The sequence below is a fragment of the Schistocerca cancellata genome, chromosome 1, assembly GCF_023864275.1.
Source record: "Schistocerca cancellata isolate TAMUIC-IGC-003103 chromosome 1, iqSchCanc2.1, whole genome shotgun sequence".
Lineage (NCBI taxonomy): Eukaryota > Metazoa > Arthropoda > Insecta > Orthoptera > Acrididae > Schistocerca > Schistocerca cancellata.
This window is the reverse complement of record NC_064626.1, coordinates 717660025-717678178: the sequence shown is the minus strand read 5'-3', so window position 1 is coordinate 717678178 and position 18154 is coordinate 717660025. Positions and strand designations below refer to the sequence as shown.

The 18154-nt window shown below is 40.5% G+C and overlaps 1 protein-coding gene across 1 annotated transcript in view; it reads left to right on the top strand.

Annotated features, from left to right (window-relative positions):
- The first annotated feature begins 2790 nt into the window (after positions 1–2790).
- LOC126097323 (kallikrein-7-like) overlaps positions 2791–18154 on the top strand; it is a 34131-nt gene continuing 18767 nt past the window's right edge. The window contains exons 1-2 of the mRNA XM_049910593.1: positions 2791–2836; positions 4444–4547. Coding sequence (XP_049766550.1) covers positions 2791–2836; positions 4444–4547 — 150 coding nt within the window. The remainder of the gene's footprint in view (positions 2837–4443; positions 4548–18154) is intronic.

Here is an 18154-nt window from a genome sequence, read left to right as displayed (position 1 = left end):
AGGCACACACCTTCTCAATATTTTTCTATGATTTGCGTCTGAGCGAGGAAGACCGTTCTTCCGAAACACGTCAGTTTTAATATGATCAGATTTCAATGTGATTAAATATATGCATGTGGTTGAGCGAAATATTCTCTTAATTTAGTAAAATAACATTGAGACTTCATAAAATAGCATTTCATTACTAACAGATCTTCATTGTGACGTATCTATAAACTATTATCGACTGTTGTTGTTATTAGAATAGTAGCTTCAGTAAGACGTAAAAGTATTTGTTGTAACCTAGACTTGTAATCAGAATGCCTTACCGTTATATATCATGTTCGTGCATTAGCACTCATCTTAAAGTCTTTTATTTTGCTGTGTAGGTATTCTGTATACTAACTGCCATTCATAAATAATAATCAGCCATAATCGTCGGATTAGGACTATGTAGGTTAACCAAAGATTCAGTAGCACTTATTAATGACGTAACAGCTGAAGTAAATTGAAGAATATGTTTAGTAAGCCGGTTATGATGGCATAGTAATGAAGTTATTTCAGCATACTGAAGTTTTTCCACGACTGCTTGTATGAATTATTTTAATAGCACGAACACCTTTGCACAAATGCAAGTGAGAAGACCTTTGTAAGGAAGCTTGCAGAGTATCGATATAGACGTAGATGTTAACACCCGAAATAACGTGAAGTCGTGTTGGTATGATAGTCCTCACCCTGGAATGTAGCTAACAGTTCGGGAACGTTTAATATATTGCTTTTTTTCCCGAGTAAACGTGTTTCATCAAACACCGTCAACTTGGCGAAAACGTACTCGCAGATTAAGCTTTTTATTGGTTACAGGGTTGGTGTGTTCAGAACGATAAGAATAACTGTTTGGAGACTTGAGCCTACATGATATACTTTGCACATTTGTTAATATTATGGTCATATTCTTAGCAATTTTTAAATTTACATTTCGAAAAATATATGGGAAGAGTAAGTCACCAGTTTCCAAGCTCTATAATGAGCAGAAATCGGCAGTATAGAAGGCATCGTTGTTGTACATCAGCTGGGTTGGTTGGGAAATTTTTCCAGGTTAATGATAACAGGCTTCCTTGTCAGCTGCTTTGCAACGAACTGTTCTCAGGTTCAAGACCTTGTGTAGTTCAAATGGCTCTGAACACTATGGGACTTAACATCTGTGGTCATCAGTCCCCTAGACCCTAGAACTACTTAAACCTAACTAACCTAACGACATCACACACATCCATGCCCGAGGCAGGATTCGAACCTGCGACCGTAGCGGTCACGCGGTTCCAGACTGAAGCGCCTAGAACCGCACGGCCACACCGGCCGGCCTTGTGTAGTCCCTATGAGACTTTTCAAGGATCAAAATTACAAAGTAATCGAGCATGATAAATAATAAATAAGGATCAACGATAGCCTATACCGAAGACAACTAATAACAGGGTACGTGGAAAGAACTTGCAAAACAATGTGTGATACCTCCAAAGATTGACCGAAAGATGGAATGTTTGTATTCACAGAAACAAGTAGCAGCCGATCAAAATACAAAAAGAAAATCAGGTCATTAAGCTATTGTGCTCCCCACGGGAATTATAATGACATATTCTTAGCTGCTGAGAGATCTCATTGATATTTAATGGCACTTTTTGCTATCGACGACAGTACTGTTTCTATAATTACTTTCGTATTTTCTCCATTCAATAGTAAAGGCAAGTCTGTCTTTATTTTGGTTCTATTTATGCGTTCCCAGTTTTACCATGAAAGATTCCGTTTGTTCCCCACCTTGTGTTCTGCATCCCACAGGTCTCTTTTTGAAAGGTTGGAATCGATGGTTTGCTTCGGAAATCTAGATTCCACCATTCATTGCACAATAGTTTTGAACTGCATTTTCTCTGTTAACGATATTAGAACATCTCAGTATCTGATCCTATATATCCAGCAGCAACTTTTAACTCACCTAAATAACTCCATCCCAAACTTTCGTATTTTATACTTACACTATGTCTTTTTCTTCTTGCTGCTTATGATAAATAATAGTTCCTTCTCTACCGTTAACAAATTTTTGTACCTTTGTTTCCAACAATGTTAAGTTTAGGTGCCGCGCGGGATTAGCAGAGCGGTCTTAGGCGCTGCAGTCATGGACTGTGCGGCTGATCCCGGGGGACGTTCGAGTCTTCCCTCGGGCATGGGTGTGTGGGTGTGTGTGTGTGTGTGTGTGTGTGTGTGTGTGTGTGTGTGTTTGTCCTTAGGATAATTTAGGTTAAGTAGTATGTAAGCTTAGGGACTGATGAGCTTAGCAGTTAAGTCCCATAACATTTCACACACATTTGAACATTTTTTGATTGTAGGTCACGTGGTATGCAAATATCTAATTCATTATTATTTGTCCCATCGGCTGCCTCTCATTTCCTTACCCCACTTTTTTCAGCTATTGGTATGAATCGGGGTACGCACATCTTCAGTATTATGCTGTTGCTTGACCGAAATTGTGCAACTGCCCATTAACAGGTCTCAAGAACAACACATTCCATTTAAATTTCGATGGTGAAAGATATGAACTAATGAAGAAATATTTATCGAAAAAGACTGGATTGTCGGAGTCGACGAAATGTCATCTGCAATCTCAGAACTGTGTCTCGTTATCAAGGTCTTCGACTTCATTAATTTCGCCATCCCTGGTTCCAAAGTACAAAAGAGGGCATCCTGCGCTTAGCAGGCCGGTATATAAGGTCCTGGAACGGCAGTACGCGGCATCCCGTCTTCAGACTCAAACATCCCAACACGATGAGGCAGACAGTCCTGGTGCTGGCGCTCGCGGCCAGCGTGTTCGGTGAGTGTCCCTGCAGCACGAGTAGATTTTATAGGCAGTGGAAAATTTCGTATACGTTCATATGGCCAATATTCACATGCTTGATGATGCTTGTTATACGGCCATCTGGCCCGTGTCAGGCATGTTTGTGTATCTAACGTTTCGTCTACTGATGCTGGTCACGCAACGTCGAAGATGGTAATTTCAAGTTAAATAGCGTCAGCAGGCGGAACATTTGCACGCAGGCAAGCAACTGTTAGATCGTGACATCGTCAGGCTGCTGCCTCCGATTACACAATTTTATGAAGATCTAATCGTTACCATGCTAGGATGCGCAGAAATGCCAAATTGAAAAGCACAAAAAAAAAAAAAATTCAGCAGAAAAGCGGAAGGATTGAAAGTACGCATATTGTGAGCCTTAGTGATAAGCAAAGCAAACAGTGGCAAGTCTTCCCCACTAGAAGCACCACAACACTGGCTCGACTCTGCTGTCTTGGGCAACGGTCTGGCGACGCCACGATTCGACCGTCGCGTAGTGACGCATAAACAGTTGGGCAAACTGAATGTGTGTTTGAAAATACTAATTGCGTCAGTATACCTTCTAATGATGTCACCAACACTAGGAGACGAAACATTAGTCACAGAAAGATGACTTAGGCCACGGAGTAATTTCCTTTTAAGAAATATCACCGAGATTTACTTACGTGTGTTGTTGAAATTTACTTTACTTTTTCGTGTCCGGAAACTACAATTTGCTTCTTCTTTAGCCAGCCATAGATCGTCGAGGGTGCATCTGTGCGGGCAGGCAGGGCATTGTAGGAGATGTTCCATGTCCTGTCGGGAGCCGCAGTCGCATTTGTCGTCATTTTCGTCCAACAAACCCCATTTGATCAGATTAGATTTCACAGGAGCCACCCCAGCTCTGATGCGGTTAAGCGTTCTCCAGGTTTTCCAATCACCAGAAACGCCGCTTGGTGGGTCCTCTCTTAGTGGATAGTAGATATGGGGCTCATCTAAGGCGCAACTTAGGAAACGGCGTCTGGACTTGAGTCTGCTGGGGCCACACTCAAGGCCAAATATTGAGTGACGGGCATCAAAGGTTTCTTTTAGCTGCTCGGTATGTTCATGGGCTTTCCTACGTGAGTCAGGGTTTCTGAAACCTGCGGTCCTGTGAAGATTTTCTATGTGGGTTGGTTTCATGCAGCCTGTCACTATCCTGCATGTTTCATTCAAGCTAATATCTACCTTTTTTGCGTGGACGGATCTGCACCATACCGGGCAGGTATATTCGGCAGTTGAGAAGCACAAAGCTTGGGCTGAAGTTCTGACCACGGTAGATTTGGCACCCCATTTGCAATTGGACAATAAAGCAATGAAACTGCGTATAGACAAAGGACGATTTGTTATTCTATTCATTTGTGATTCAATGCCATCACATGAAACAAATTCCGCGGACACTTCGTTTGAGAATACATACGTATGTAGCTAAAGACAAAGAATAATCTCCATGTGACGCTTCCATCGTCGGCAGCACTTAACGTTTTGTTAGTTTCTTATGTGTCAGTAGAGACGGGTGGAGCGCCTCATCTCGCCGTAGAGTGTTCATTGTGGTGTTTTCTGTGTTCCAGCGGCTGAGCTGCCCGTCCGTCGCATCCCACACAGCGGTCCACAAAGGAGGTTTGGCCGGGTACACGGACGCATCGTCGGCGGCTCAGATGCCACCTTAGTTGAGGTACAGCATTCTACGTACTCCCAAAGACACCTGTTTTACCTTCGTGTACACCAACTCGTCCCTACGAGATGATCGCCTAGCAGCAAAAAACATTTTCATGTAAATCAATGTCTGGTAACGCCACAGATAATACACTACTGGCCATTAAAATTGCTACACCACGAAGATGACGTGCTACAGACGCGAAATTTAACCGACAGGAAGATGCTGTGATATGCAAATGATTAGCTTTACAGAGTATTCACACAAGGTTGGCGCCGTTGGCGACACCTACAACGTGATGACATGAGGAAAGTTTCCAACCGATTTCTCATACACAAACTGCAGTTGACCGGCGTTGCCTGGTGAAACGTTGTTGTGATGCCTAGTGTCAGGAGGAGAAATGCGTACCATCACGTTTCCGACTTTGATAAAGGTCGGATTGTAGCCTATCGCGATTGCGGTTTATCGTATCGCGACATTGCTGCTCGCGTTGGTCGAGATCCAATAATTGTTAGCAGAATATGGAATCGGTGGGTTCGGGAGGGTAATACGGAACGCCGTGCTGTATCCCAAGGGCCTCGTATCACTAGCAGTCGAGATGACAGGCATCTTATCCGCATAGCTATAACGGATCGTGCAGCCACGTCTCGATCCCTGAGTCAACAGATGGGGACGTTTGCAAGACAACAACCATCTGCACGAACAGTTCGACGACGTTTGCAGCAGCATGGACTATCAGTTCGGAGACCATGGCTGCGGTTACCGTTGACGCTGCATCACAGACAGGAGCGCCTGCGATGATGTACTCAACGACGAACCTGGGTGCACGAATGGCTAAACGTCATTTTTTCGGATAAATCCAGGTTCTGTTTACACCATCATGATGGTCGCATCTGTGTTTAGCGACATCGCGGTGAATGAACATTGGAAGCATGTATTCATCATCGCCACACTTGCATATCACCTGGCGTGATGGTATAGGGTGCCATTGATTTCACGTCTCGGTCACCTCTTGTTCGCATTGCGGCACTTTGAACAGTGGACGTTACATTTCAGATGTCTTACGACCCGTGGCTCTACCCTTCATTCGATCCCTGCGAAACCGTACATTTCTGCAGGATAATGCACGACCGCATGTTGCAGGTCCTGTCCGGGCCTTTCTGGATACAGAAAATATTCGACTGCTGCCCTGGCCAGCACATTCTCCAGATCTCTCACCAATAGAAAACGTCTGGTCAATGGTGGCCGAGCAACTGGCTCGTCGTCACAATACGCCAGTCACTACTCTTGATAAACTGTAGTATTGTGTGGAAGCTGCATGGGCAGCTGTACGTGTACACGCGATCCAATCTCTGTTTGACTCAATGTCCAGGCGTATGAAGGCCGTTATTACGGCCAGAGGTGGTTGTTCTGGGTACTGATTTCTCAGGATCTATGCACCCAAATTGCGTGAAAATGTAATCACATGTCAGTTCTAGTATAATATATTTGTCTAATGAATACCCGTTTATCATCTGCATTTCTTCTTGGTGTAGCAATTTTAATGGCCAGTAGTGTACGACGAGCACGTTTGAAGGCTTGGCAGGTTTTCATGTTGGAGTTCTGTTCCAGCATCCTGTTAATCTTTTTGTAATTGGACACAACTGCTGACAATCACGCAGGGTTTTCGGAAATTCCCATTACAAACTTCTAGGACTCCCAGACGGGAGTGAGCAGGTAACATTTTGAATGGTAACACGTGTCAGGTATTGTAACGTTTCCGTGCCACAGCCTTTTGAAAACATGTCTGCTAGGTAAGTATGCAACAGGATAGCCATGGTAGGGAGGGGTTACGTCCGATAATCTTATGTTATTTGACGTCAGTCCTACCTCCCCGGCCTGCTTCGAACCTCACTCTCGTGTCTGTGTGTGTCAGAGCAACATGGCTGAATACACGTTTGCGGAATATACCGACGTGATCCTTCTGAATGGCGTAGCTCACGGTAACAGAAGAGGTGCTCATCGACTTTATCAAGAGCGTTCACCATACCTACACATACATCTACATTTATACTCCGCAAGCCACCCAGCGGTGTGTGGCGGAGGGCTCATTACGTGCCACTGTCATTACCTCCCTTTCCTGTTCCAGTCGCGTATGGTTCGCGGGAAGAACGACTGCCGGAAAGCCTCCGTGCGCGCTCGAATCTCTCTAATTTTACATTCGTGATCTCCTCGGGAGGTATAAGTAGGAGGAAGCAATATATTCGATACTTCATCCAGAGACGCACCCTCTCGAAACCTGGACAGCAAGCTACACCGCGATGCAGAGCGCCTCTCTTGCAGAGTCTGCCACTTGAGTTTGCTAAACATCTCCGTAACGCTATGACGCTTACCAAATAACCCTGTGACGAAACGCGCCGCTCTTCTTTGGATCTTCTCTATCTCCTCTGTCAACCCGACCTGGTACGGATCCCACAATGATGAGCAATACTCAAGTATAGGTCGAACGAGTATTTTGTAAGCCATCTCCTTTGTTGATGGACTACATTTTCTAAGGACTCCCCCAATGAATCTCAACCTGGCACCCGCCTTACCAACAATTAATTTTATATGATCACGGCTTCGTGAAAGGAGTGCTTTCACGGTCAGCAGGCGTGACTATGGTGCTCCAAGGAGACGCCGCACACCCGAAATGGAAGAGGCCGTACTGCTTCACGTAGAACAGAACCCGTCAACGAGTACACGAGAAGTTTATTTGGATGTTAGTGAGTGGAACTGTAAAAAAGTGATGTGCTGCTTCACGCCTAATCAATTACTTGTAAATGTGATATAGATACCAATATGTTTTCCAACATCGGGTCCAATACAAGATATTATCTACTCAGTCCCTTCTACAAGTACTAGAAGTCTGTAACGAGAATTTCACGAACGGGAATTTTCTAACACCCTGTATAAGTCAGTTATCTAGAAAATAAAGCAGACTGTACATTTCCATCGTGGTAACTTTCTTCAGAGAGACAACCATTTCCAGCTGTTTCACTACTTACTAACTACATATATCAGGATACTAACTACATAGCAATTAAGACGTCGGATACTTATTAATTGCTCTGAAATACGGAAGAGCATTACCAGGCTAAATAGTTTCTAATCCGGTAACTACAGTAAGTCTTTAAATGTTTTCACTGATCTGCAGTACGTCGTTACTGCAGCACGCTGTGCCGACATCAATACCCTACGTCTTCCGTCTCTGTAGTTGCGTCCATTTGCTAACGACTTTCCTTTGGCTGTTGTACAGCAACATCTCGCGGACCACAGCTCCTTGGTCCACAGAAGTAACTCCTGGCGCTCAAAATACCTGTCACACCACCATATCCAGCTCAACACTTTCATACACCGCACTTTTCGGGGTGTAAAGCTAGTTCGCGTCCGTAGTTGAAAACTACATGTGCACCCTGGGTAGCGCTAAATGAACTAGCACCATACTGGCGACGAGACAATCGGTAAACGATCTCCTGGTCATAATCAAATCACGATGACTCACAGAAAACGGAATGCTGAGTGTCCTTCTGAGGGCAACTTGACTAGACAGCTCGGACCGATCGTACGAGTCTGCCAACTTAATATTGAAGGCATAAGTAAAGCCAAATGCCAATACATGCATAAAATTTTAACATTGTACAACATTGACATAGTTGCAATCCAGGAGACCCATACAGAAAACGATGAGCAGCTAAGATCAAGAGGTAAAGTAACGGGCTATGACCTGATAGGTGCTACACATCACAGGCATTATGGTACAGCAACGTACGTTAGAAAGGACATAGAGGATGCAGTCCTTATTTCTACATCTACCACATGTGATATCCAGGAAGTTACTGTAAAAGTAGGTGAACTAACAGTAAACAACATCTACAAACCTCCAGGCCACTCGTGGCCTCCACAAGTTCTACAACCCCTGCCTCACCCCACAATAGATGTAGGTGACTTCAACAGCCACCACGAACTGTGGAAATACCGCACATCTGACCAGAATGGTGAAGACTTGGTGAAATGGGCTGAAGATTGCAATACACAGCTAATCTTTGACGCCAAAGACCAAAGTACATTTAAGTCAGCTGCATGGGGAACTGAAACCCACCCTGATCTATGCTTTGTTACGGCTGACACTAATAACAAACCTATACTAGCCTCCCGCAGAAGACTTGGGGACTTCCCTCACTCCCAACATCGTCCGGTGCTCATAGAAATAGGCCTTACTATCCCCCTAATTTCCTCGTATCCTCGGCCCAGATGGAACTTTGGAAAAGCGGACTGGGCTACTTTCTCAGAAAAACTTGGTAAACGCCTTGGATGGATACCTCCAACTTATAAAAATTACAAAAGATTTGTGGGAGCAGTCATCAGCTTAACTAAGAACAGCATTCCCCGGGGATTTAGAAAAGAATACGTGCCGGGGTGGAACGAAGAGAGTGAGCGCCTCTATAAACAGTTCCTAGAGCATGGAGATAGGGAGATTGCAGATGACTTATTGCACAGTCTGGACGCTGCCAGGCGCAGTAAATGGATAGAGACTGTTGAGGAAATGGACTTCACAAAATCAAGCAGAAAGGCGTGGTCGCTACTTCGGAAGCTTGGTGGCAGTAGCAGGAACCAACGACCAACCAGCTCTATTTCTCCAAACACAGTTGCGGCGCACATCAGGAAAACCTCTAGAGCTCCAGGAGATCGAGCTCATACCATAAAAGTTAAAAAGGAACTTAAAAAGTTGAAATCTTTAGTAGGAAACAATTCACTACACTCGCAGCCCTTCTCAATCGAAGAGATAACACTGGCTCTGAGAGAAATTAGCCACGGAAAGCCCCAGGTTTTGATGGAATTCATCCAGAGTTTCTGACTCACTGCGGTAAAGTTGCGAAATTATGGCTTGCACAGCTCCTCTCCAGCATGATGGAAACTGGAAGAATACCAAATACCCTTAAGAAAGCAAAAATCATAGCGATACTGAAACCAGGTAAACCGAATGACCAACCAAACAGCTACCGCCCAATTGCCCTTCTTAGCATGATTTACAAACTACTGGAGAGACTTATATGTAACAGAATAAGTCCAGATATCCTAAAGTGTATACCTGTGGAACAAGCACGCTTCTGGCCATACAGGAGCTGCACAGATCAAGTCCTCTCACTAACTTCCCACATCGAGGCAGGCTTCCAAAGAGAAGAAAAAACATCCGTGGTATTTACAGACTTGACAGCGGCTTATGATACTGTATGGAGGCAAGGCCTGATTTACAAACTACTCTGCATCGTGCCATGTTTGAAAATGGCTAACCTTACCAACGAGATGCTCTGCAACAGACCATTCCAGGTGATACTTGGAAATTATAGGAGCAAAACAATGAAGCTCAATAATGGCTTGCCCCAAGGATCAGTCCTGGCACCGCTACTTTTCAGCATGTATATAGCCGATACGCCTAATACTAAATCTGAAAAGTTTGGATATGCAGATGACTGGGCCATAGCTACACAACATCGTGATATGGAGCATACTGAGACTGTTCTGACAAGCGACTTGTCCTTGCTGGGAACGTACTTTCGTGAATGGAGACTACAACCTAGTCCATCTAAAACTGAGGCTCTGTGTTTCCACCTGAATAATGAATTGGCTAACAGACGCCTTAAGATATATTTTGATAACAGTATTCTGCCTTATGATGAAAATCCAAAATACCTGGGAGTGGCATTACATAGAACCCTGAGCTACAAACAACACCTCATCAACACTGCTGCAAAAATCCGTACTAGGAACAACATCATTCAGAAACTATGTGGTACCAGCTGGGGCTCCTCCGCCTCTACCTTGCGATGCTCTGCTTTGGGACTTGTCTACTCTGCGGCAGAGTACTGTTCCCCTGTTTGGCTAAAGAGCGCTCACACCAAGATGGTGGACACAGTACTGAACCAAACCATGAGGATTATTTCAGATACAATAAAATCAACCCCCATTCACTGGCTACCTGTACTGAGCCACATACCGCCACCTCACTTACGAAGAGAACATGCACTTCTCAGAGAATTTAAAAAAATACAAGACAACTCGCAACTTCCGATTCACACTTTGAGCAATGGCATTAACAAGGATAGATTGCGCTCTAGACATCCACCTCTTATATGGGCCAAAGATCTGGAGGAAAATGGTTTCTGTCTTGAAGAACGCTGGAAAGTGGAATGGGAAGAATCAGCACCACCACAGGTAAACACCTTACTGAAACCGTCGAACAGACCTCCAGGCTTTGGGTTACCACGTAAAACCTGGACCATCCTCAACAGGATCAGGACGGGCCACAGTCGATGTGCGGACTCTCTACACAAATGGGGAAGAGCACCATCCCCAAAGTGCGACTGCAGCGTTGAGAAGCAGACGATCCGGCACATCATTGCAGAGTGCCCTCTTTAACAGACCTCTTCCTATGATTTCCACAGTCTATAAATAGTCCTACTCCTGTGTCCACATGGTGACTTCAGGCACTACAGGAGATTCAAATTTATAGTCTGAGGTCGTTAACAAGTACGAACAGTTTGGTACTTAACTCATATCGATGGCTGCGTTGTTGTCTTCGTGAAGTCTAGAGGTGATTACACTGCGATGTTCCCGCGGTTTTCTTTGTGTTTGGATGAGACTAACTGGTTTGTAGGGCGGTGTGGTATTTTGATTTCTAGAGAGCAAACGTTACATTAGTTTTTCACATCACTATTTAATTCGTTTATTCACATTTAACACTTCTACAGTAATATGAAATAAGACATTGTTTTACACCACATCTGTATTACCACCTCCTCCAACCCACGCTCCCCATCCAAAGACCCTCAACCACCTCTTCCAAAGAACCACCTCCTTCCCGCATGACCAAAGATAACCGTCCCTTAGTTGTTAAACTCACAGTCAAGGGCTATATTTACATAAAGCATTACACGTAAAGAAATTACTGACATACATGATTTTACGTTCTGTTATAATACCCCCCCACACAAGTCCATGCATGGCATGCATGGGATTGTGTGTCACTATGGAATAAAATATATCTAATACACACATCATAATAGAATTTCCAGTTCCGAAAGTTAGTAATAAAATTGGTTTCCCAAGTGATCTTAGTTATATATATATACTTTCCATGATATACAATTTGAAGGTTACATTGGCTGTATTGAGTAATACGTGTAATGAGCTTATAACTAACAATAAAATATGGCACCTTATATTTAATTGATCATGGTAGCTGCAGAGCCGTGTTAAGATGGGTACATAATTATATAGTATATGTATAAACTCAAGTTTACTTCAATACTGACTTAATGCATCTTAGTTAAACTCACTCTTCTGATAGCAGGAAACATTGTCAGTGGTTTCTTTAGAATATATTAAGTGAACTGTGGAACGCAGGCATCTCTCACAATCTTTTAATATAAGTGCTTCAATAAAATACCTTATGGCATGGCTTGTGCCCAAAACAACCATTAAATCTAAAGAAATCTTTATTCTAAAATAAACAGGTTCTTTTAACCATATACATAAAATAGACATAGTTCAAAATATTGCAATACTTATACCCAATGTTAAATGGTTGTCTCTTAGGGAAAATTCATGTATATGTGATGAATGTAATCACATGGTGAATCCAGTGCAAATTCAGTTATGTGTGATCAGCACTGTATTTTCAGAGTCAGATTGGTTTACATATTTATGATTGAATGTTTCCTTTATAATGAGGTAGCTGAGACGTTCCATATATGATTGTGACAATCATTGCAGTATCCTCATATTGTACATCTATGTCAGCTTTATAGGTCAAATTATGACAAACTCTACACTTAAATTGTGTAAGATTGTTAGTATTTATACCTAAACTTTACATCATTATTAAGCAGTGTTTCATTTTTGTTTACTCTCCTGTGCTCAAGTAGCATATTGCCATGAATAGAAATTATTCCAGATTGTGTAACAGGGTATGGGATAAATTCCTAACAGCTCTTCATTCACTTTAACATTAAATTATCTAAAGTATTACAAAATATTCTCCCACAATATAAACTTCAAAATTAGTTGATGGTGTTAGGACAGCAACCAGCCACAAATTTACTTTGAGTTCCTTTATTCAAAGGAAACCGTTACCGGTTTCGAATCGTTGCGATTCATCATCAGACGGTTTACATGCTTTCTTTCTGACATTTGGTGTGTTTTTTATAGATTAATTGTCCTAAAATATAAATAAAACATAATTACAAACACGCCACACACGGATGGTTGCGTTGCAGATTTTAGTTGCATGTGACTTGCGTGAAACGTCGGTTTCGAGTGATTGTTTCCATAACGTTCATCCAATCGATGTAAATGCATTTCCACTGCATCCTCGTTGTTGCACACGTAATAGTTTTCACTGTACACCTTAGATTTGTCGCTGAGATCATTCCAACCAAGCACCACATGTTTTGGTACATACAAAGAGTTTACAAACATATGGGTGTCACAGATGCTATGATATATCGTAACATTTGACAATGATGTCCTATGTTTGGAAAGGATCATATATTCTTTTATAAAACTGTAATGTCTTTTACATTAGTACAGAGAGATTGATTTTTTTTATTTTTAAATATCTGTTATTGCTAATTTATTATAAAGTTTTTTATATATGTTTAGAACTGTATAGGTAAAATAGTATATTATTTTATTACATTTGGCAGCATGAGAATTATAGTAACATATAAATTTTCTACTTGATCTGCAGATAGGTGTATTAATATTATTTGCTTTGGAGGCTGGAAAGTAATTTTTGGAAATTTTTCAGGAAAGGGGTGTTAGCCAACTCTGTTTGTTCGTTAAGGATATAGTCTGGGGTGCTGTTTTGTGTGTGTGTGTATTTCTAATTCTTCTAATATATTCATAGTGGCTCCTTTTTCTGTTAGATGCAAAATCTTTAAGTTGTCCTCAATATTTCCCACTGAATGGTTTTCTTCAGCAATATGGGCTGCAAATGCTGATTTGTTTAAGTTACCAAGTCTTAGAGCATCAATATGTTCTTTGTATCTAATTTCAAAACTTCTGCCTGTCTGTCCAATGTAGAATTTTGGGCATGTATCACATTTGAGTTTGTATATTCCTGATTTACGGTAGGGGCTCTTGGAGGTGTTTACATCATGGATTACTTTTTGTTGTAATTTATTATTTGTGGAAAAGCTGATTCTGATATTTTTCTTCTTTTTAAATAAGTTTGCTATTTGGTATGAAAGTGGGCCTATGTATGGGAGAGTAGCATATTTAGGTTTGGCTTCAGTGGCACACTGATTTGGCTTGAAGTGACTGCTGTGAAGTGGATCTGTGGGTTTTGTCTGCATTTTGTTGTGGAGTTTTTCTATTATTGTGGGTTTATATTCATTATTATGAGCAACTGTTTTAATTATATTGATTTCATTTTGTTGGTCTGTGTCACTCATTGGTACTTTTTTAATTTGGTGTAGCATCATTCTGAAATATGCCATTTTTTGTTGGCGGGGGTGGCAAGATGAGTTGCTAATACTGACATCTGTGGTGGTAGGTTTTCTGTAAATACTGAATTGATGTTTATTGTTACTATTGCAAATTATGTTTTATTTATATTTTAGGACAATTAATCTATAAAAAACACACCAAATGTCAGAAAGAAAGCATGTAAACCATCTGATGATGAATCGCAACGATTCGAAACCGGTAACGGTTTCCTTTGAATAAAGGAACTCAAAGTAAATTTGTGGCTGGTTGCTGTCCTAACACCATCAACATTTGTCTTCAAAAACAGCCACGGTCTCCAACATGTCATCATATGACAAAATTGCATTCAAAATTAGTATCACATAACCTTCAATCCATCACAAGGGTTTCAAAAGTAACACACCAACATCTGTTTCCATAATGCTCTAAACCTCAATACATTCTTAATTTGCATAATTAAATTTCATGACTACCCACTATATTTTTAACACACTATAACATACCTGGTCTTTCAAAGCACACTCTCATAATCTTACAAGTACCTCCAGTTTGCTTTATCCATTAAATAATGTTCCATCTGATATAGCTTACAAATGACAAGGTTTTGTCTTCTTACACACAATCACTATTCATATCTTATTACTTTAAAAGTGCCCACATCATTAACTTTGGTTTCTGTTAAGAGACATTACTATGACACTGTAGAATGGTTCTTAGTCCGACACACTGATCTCATACCAAATTTAAAGAATGGGTATATTAGAGAACAAAGACAAATTAGTACAGACATAATTCACATTAACACAAAATCTACTTCATACTTTTAGCTGACATAGTCCCACACTTTGACATGAAGTTTTCCTTGAATGATAAAACAATAAAGTGATATACTTGGGCCAGTCAACTAGTTCTTTTCGAGCAGCATTTTACTTATTAATGACTATTTTATGGGTCATGTTTGTAGAGTTTTAACTCTGTAACATTGCGCAGTCCAAATAACTTCTTGGATTTTGGGTAGATTAGCCTATAGGGTGAGGGTTTTCCTTGATTTCAAAGGGGCCTATATAGATGTCAAAAAATTTCTTTATTTCAGAACTCATCAATTTAGATTTTTCCTATGTTTTTACTAAAACCAGATCTCCTGTCCTGAACTGTACTCCTTTACTTCTTGCATCATGTCTCCATTTTCTTACCTCTCCTTGTCTTTTCATAGTGTTCCTAACAGCTGTCTCTCTTTCCTGGGGTGTCATAGTTTGACAAGGTGGGAAATCAACATTCTCAGAAATCAAATTTGCAGGTCGTCTATTAAACATTACTTCATAAGGTGAAAAACCAGTGGATGAATGCTGTAGCTGTTCATTATATCTTCGAAGTCAGTAACATTTTCAATCCAATTAACATGATTTTTACTACAGTATGTTCTGCAGAGCCTTCCAGTTTCCCTGATGTACCCTTCTGCTGGGTTACTTGACGGGTGACAAACTGAAATCAAAATATGTTTTATTCCTGTATCTTCAATAAAATTTTTCCGTAATTTAGATGTAAACTGTGACCCATTATCAGACATTATGGCCTGGGGTATACCAACATTTGTGAAATAATGCTTCGTCAGCTTGATTATAATTTGTTTACTGGTTGCTCTCTTTAATGTATACAATTTTATAAATTTAGAGAAAATGTCAACTGTAACGAAGATGTAACTATACCCTCCCCTTGATCTTGGTAGTGGTCCATATAGATCAATAGCTGTCAATTCAAGGTTTTTATTTGGTAAAATGTTTTGCATCAATCCTTTAGAAGTCTGGTTACTCACTTTTACCCTCTGACAACGATCACAGGTTTCAAGTTTTTTCTTCACTCTCCTGCTGATATTATAGAAGTATACATTTTCCTGTATCTTCTGTATACATATTGTTGCTCCGCAGTGTCCGAAGCTTTCATGTATGTAACTGATTAACGTGTCAATACATTGCTCAGGCCAGCATAGTTTCCAATTATCTAAGTCAGGTCTAGGTCTCCTAAACAAAATCCCTTTTTGTACTTTATAATACTGATCTACCCTTTCTCCTCCCTTTTTCCCTATATAACTTTTAACCAACTTCCAATTTTCATCATGATTTTGGTTTCTACGAATATCATTACAGATTTTCAGTATTTCAGCTTCATCTTTTACACCCTTTAAGTACGTAAGTTTGAACTCTTTCTCGTCTTTTCCATAAGTATTTTCAACATCTGCACCTACTAGTAGTCTTTCCAAAGGGCATCTGCAATGACATTATGTTTACCCTGAATAAATTTGATCTCATAGTCAAACTGTTGAAGGAATAAAACCCACCTTGTTATACGTTCATGATAGAGTCTGCACTCCTGAATGTACGATAGAGCTTTATGGTCAGAGAAAACAATTACCTTGTGCCCTAACAGATAACTTTTAAACTTATTAAATGCCCAGTGGATGGAAAGTAGTTCCTTCTCTGTGACTGTATATGATTTTTCATACTTTTGTAAAACACAGCTAGCAAAAGCAATAGAATGGTTTTCTGATTTTCCTAATACTTCTGTGTTTTGAAACAAGTGTGCCCCTAAACCTGTCTCACTACTATCTGTCATTATACAGAATGGTAACGACATAACAGGTCTATACAACATCTGACTTTGAGACAGTTGTTTTATTTCCACGAATGCATCCTGACATTCTTGTGTCCAATCCCAAACAGTATTCTTTTTTAGTAAGTTACATAAGCAGTTTGCATTTAAAGCTTGGGTACTAAGAAATTTTCTACAGAATCCAGTGAGACCAAAAAAGGACTTGAGTTGTTTTTTGTTCTTGGAAGTAGGGAAGTTTACAATGGCCTCAAGTTTATCCTTATCAGGTAAGATTCCCTTTTCTGAAATATTATGCCCCAAAAATTTCAGTTCATTAACTCCAAAACAACATTTTTCCAATTTTACAATCATTCCCCCTTCCCTCAATTTTGAACAGACTTATCTCAGAAGGTTTAGATGATCTTCCCAGGTTTTTCCAGTTACAAGGATGTCATCTACATATACTATTAATTTTGAAGACAATTCATCACCTAATACAAAATCCAGTGCTCTGATAAATTCAGCCACAGATACATTCAATCCAAAAGGGACAACACAATATTGGTAACTTTTGCCACCATGCAAAAAAGCAATATATTTCCTATAATCAAATTCAAGTGGTATTTGGTGAAAACCAGATGTCAAGTCTAGGCTACTCATAAATTTTACATTATAAAATTTCTGCAGGAGTTCATTCATATTGTCAGGATCGTCATTTTCTCTAATCAAAAACTTATTAAGGTGCCTAGAGTCAAGTACAAGTCTAACCCCACCATTTCTCATAGACACAACTAATAATGGGTTGTTGTAAGCACTTCTACTTCTTTCTATAAGCCCCCAAGTTTCCATTTTTTGGATTTCTCTTTCTACATCTTTTTTCCTGGAGAATGGATAGCCATATGGTTTTAGGAAGAAAGGATGATGATCTCTGAGTTGAACTCTGCACTGATAGTCTTTTACCTTCCCTGGTTTCTCACTGAATGTATCCTGAAATTTCCATAACACTTCTCTTAACCGATTTTTCTGACTTTCACTTAGATTTACAGCTTCCTTCAATTTGTCTTCGACTAATTCTTCGAAATTTTGTTCATTTATAAGGTCAAAGGATGTGTTATCACTTATGGCTTGATTATTTACCTCACTTACAACAGCTTTGATATGGTTGCAAGAATTACTACAGTTAAGGATGAACATTTCTGTTTTCAGAATACTATTTTTCTCAGGTTCAGTAATTATAACACTCTTATCTTCCCAAGAGAAGCTTACACCCACTTTTAAGACCCAATGCATGCCAAAAATGATATTTTCTTCTAACCTTGGGACCACAAGGCAACCCTGCTCAAATTCCACATTTTCAATTTCAAACGTTATCAATACTTGACTCTTTAACTACCTTACTTTGCCTACCAGTGGCACCTCTGATTTTTACCCCTACAACCGGCATTTCTACAAAGTTCTTACCATCTCTAATTTTATCTCTAAATTTTTCTGATATTGCACATATGGGGCTTCCTGTATCAATAACACAG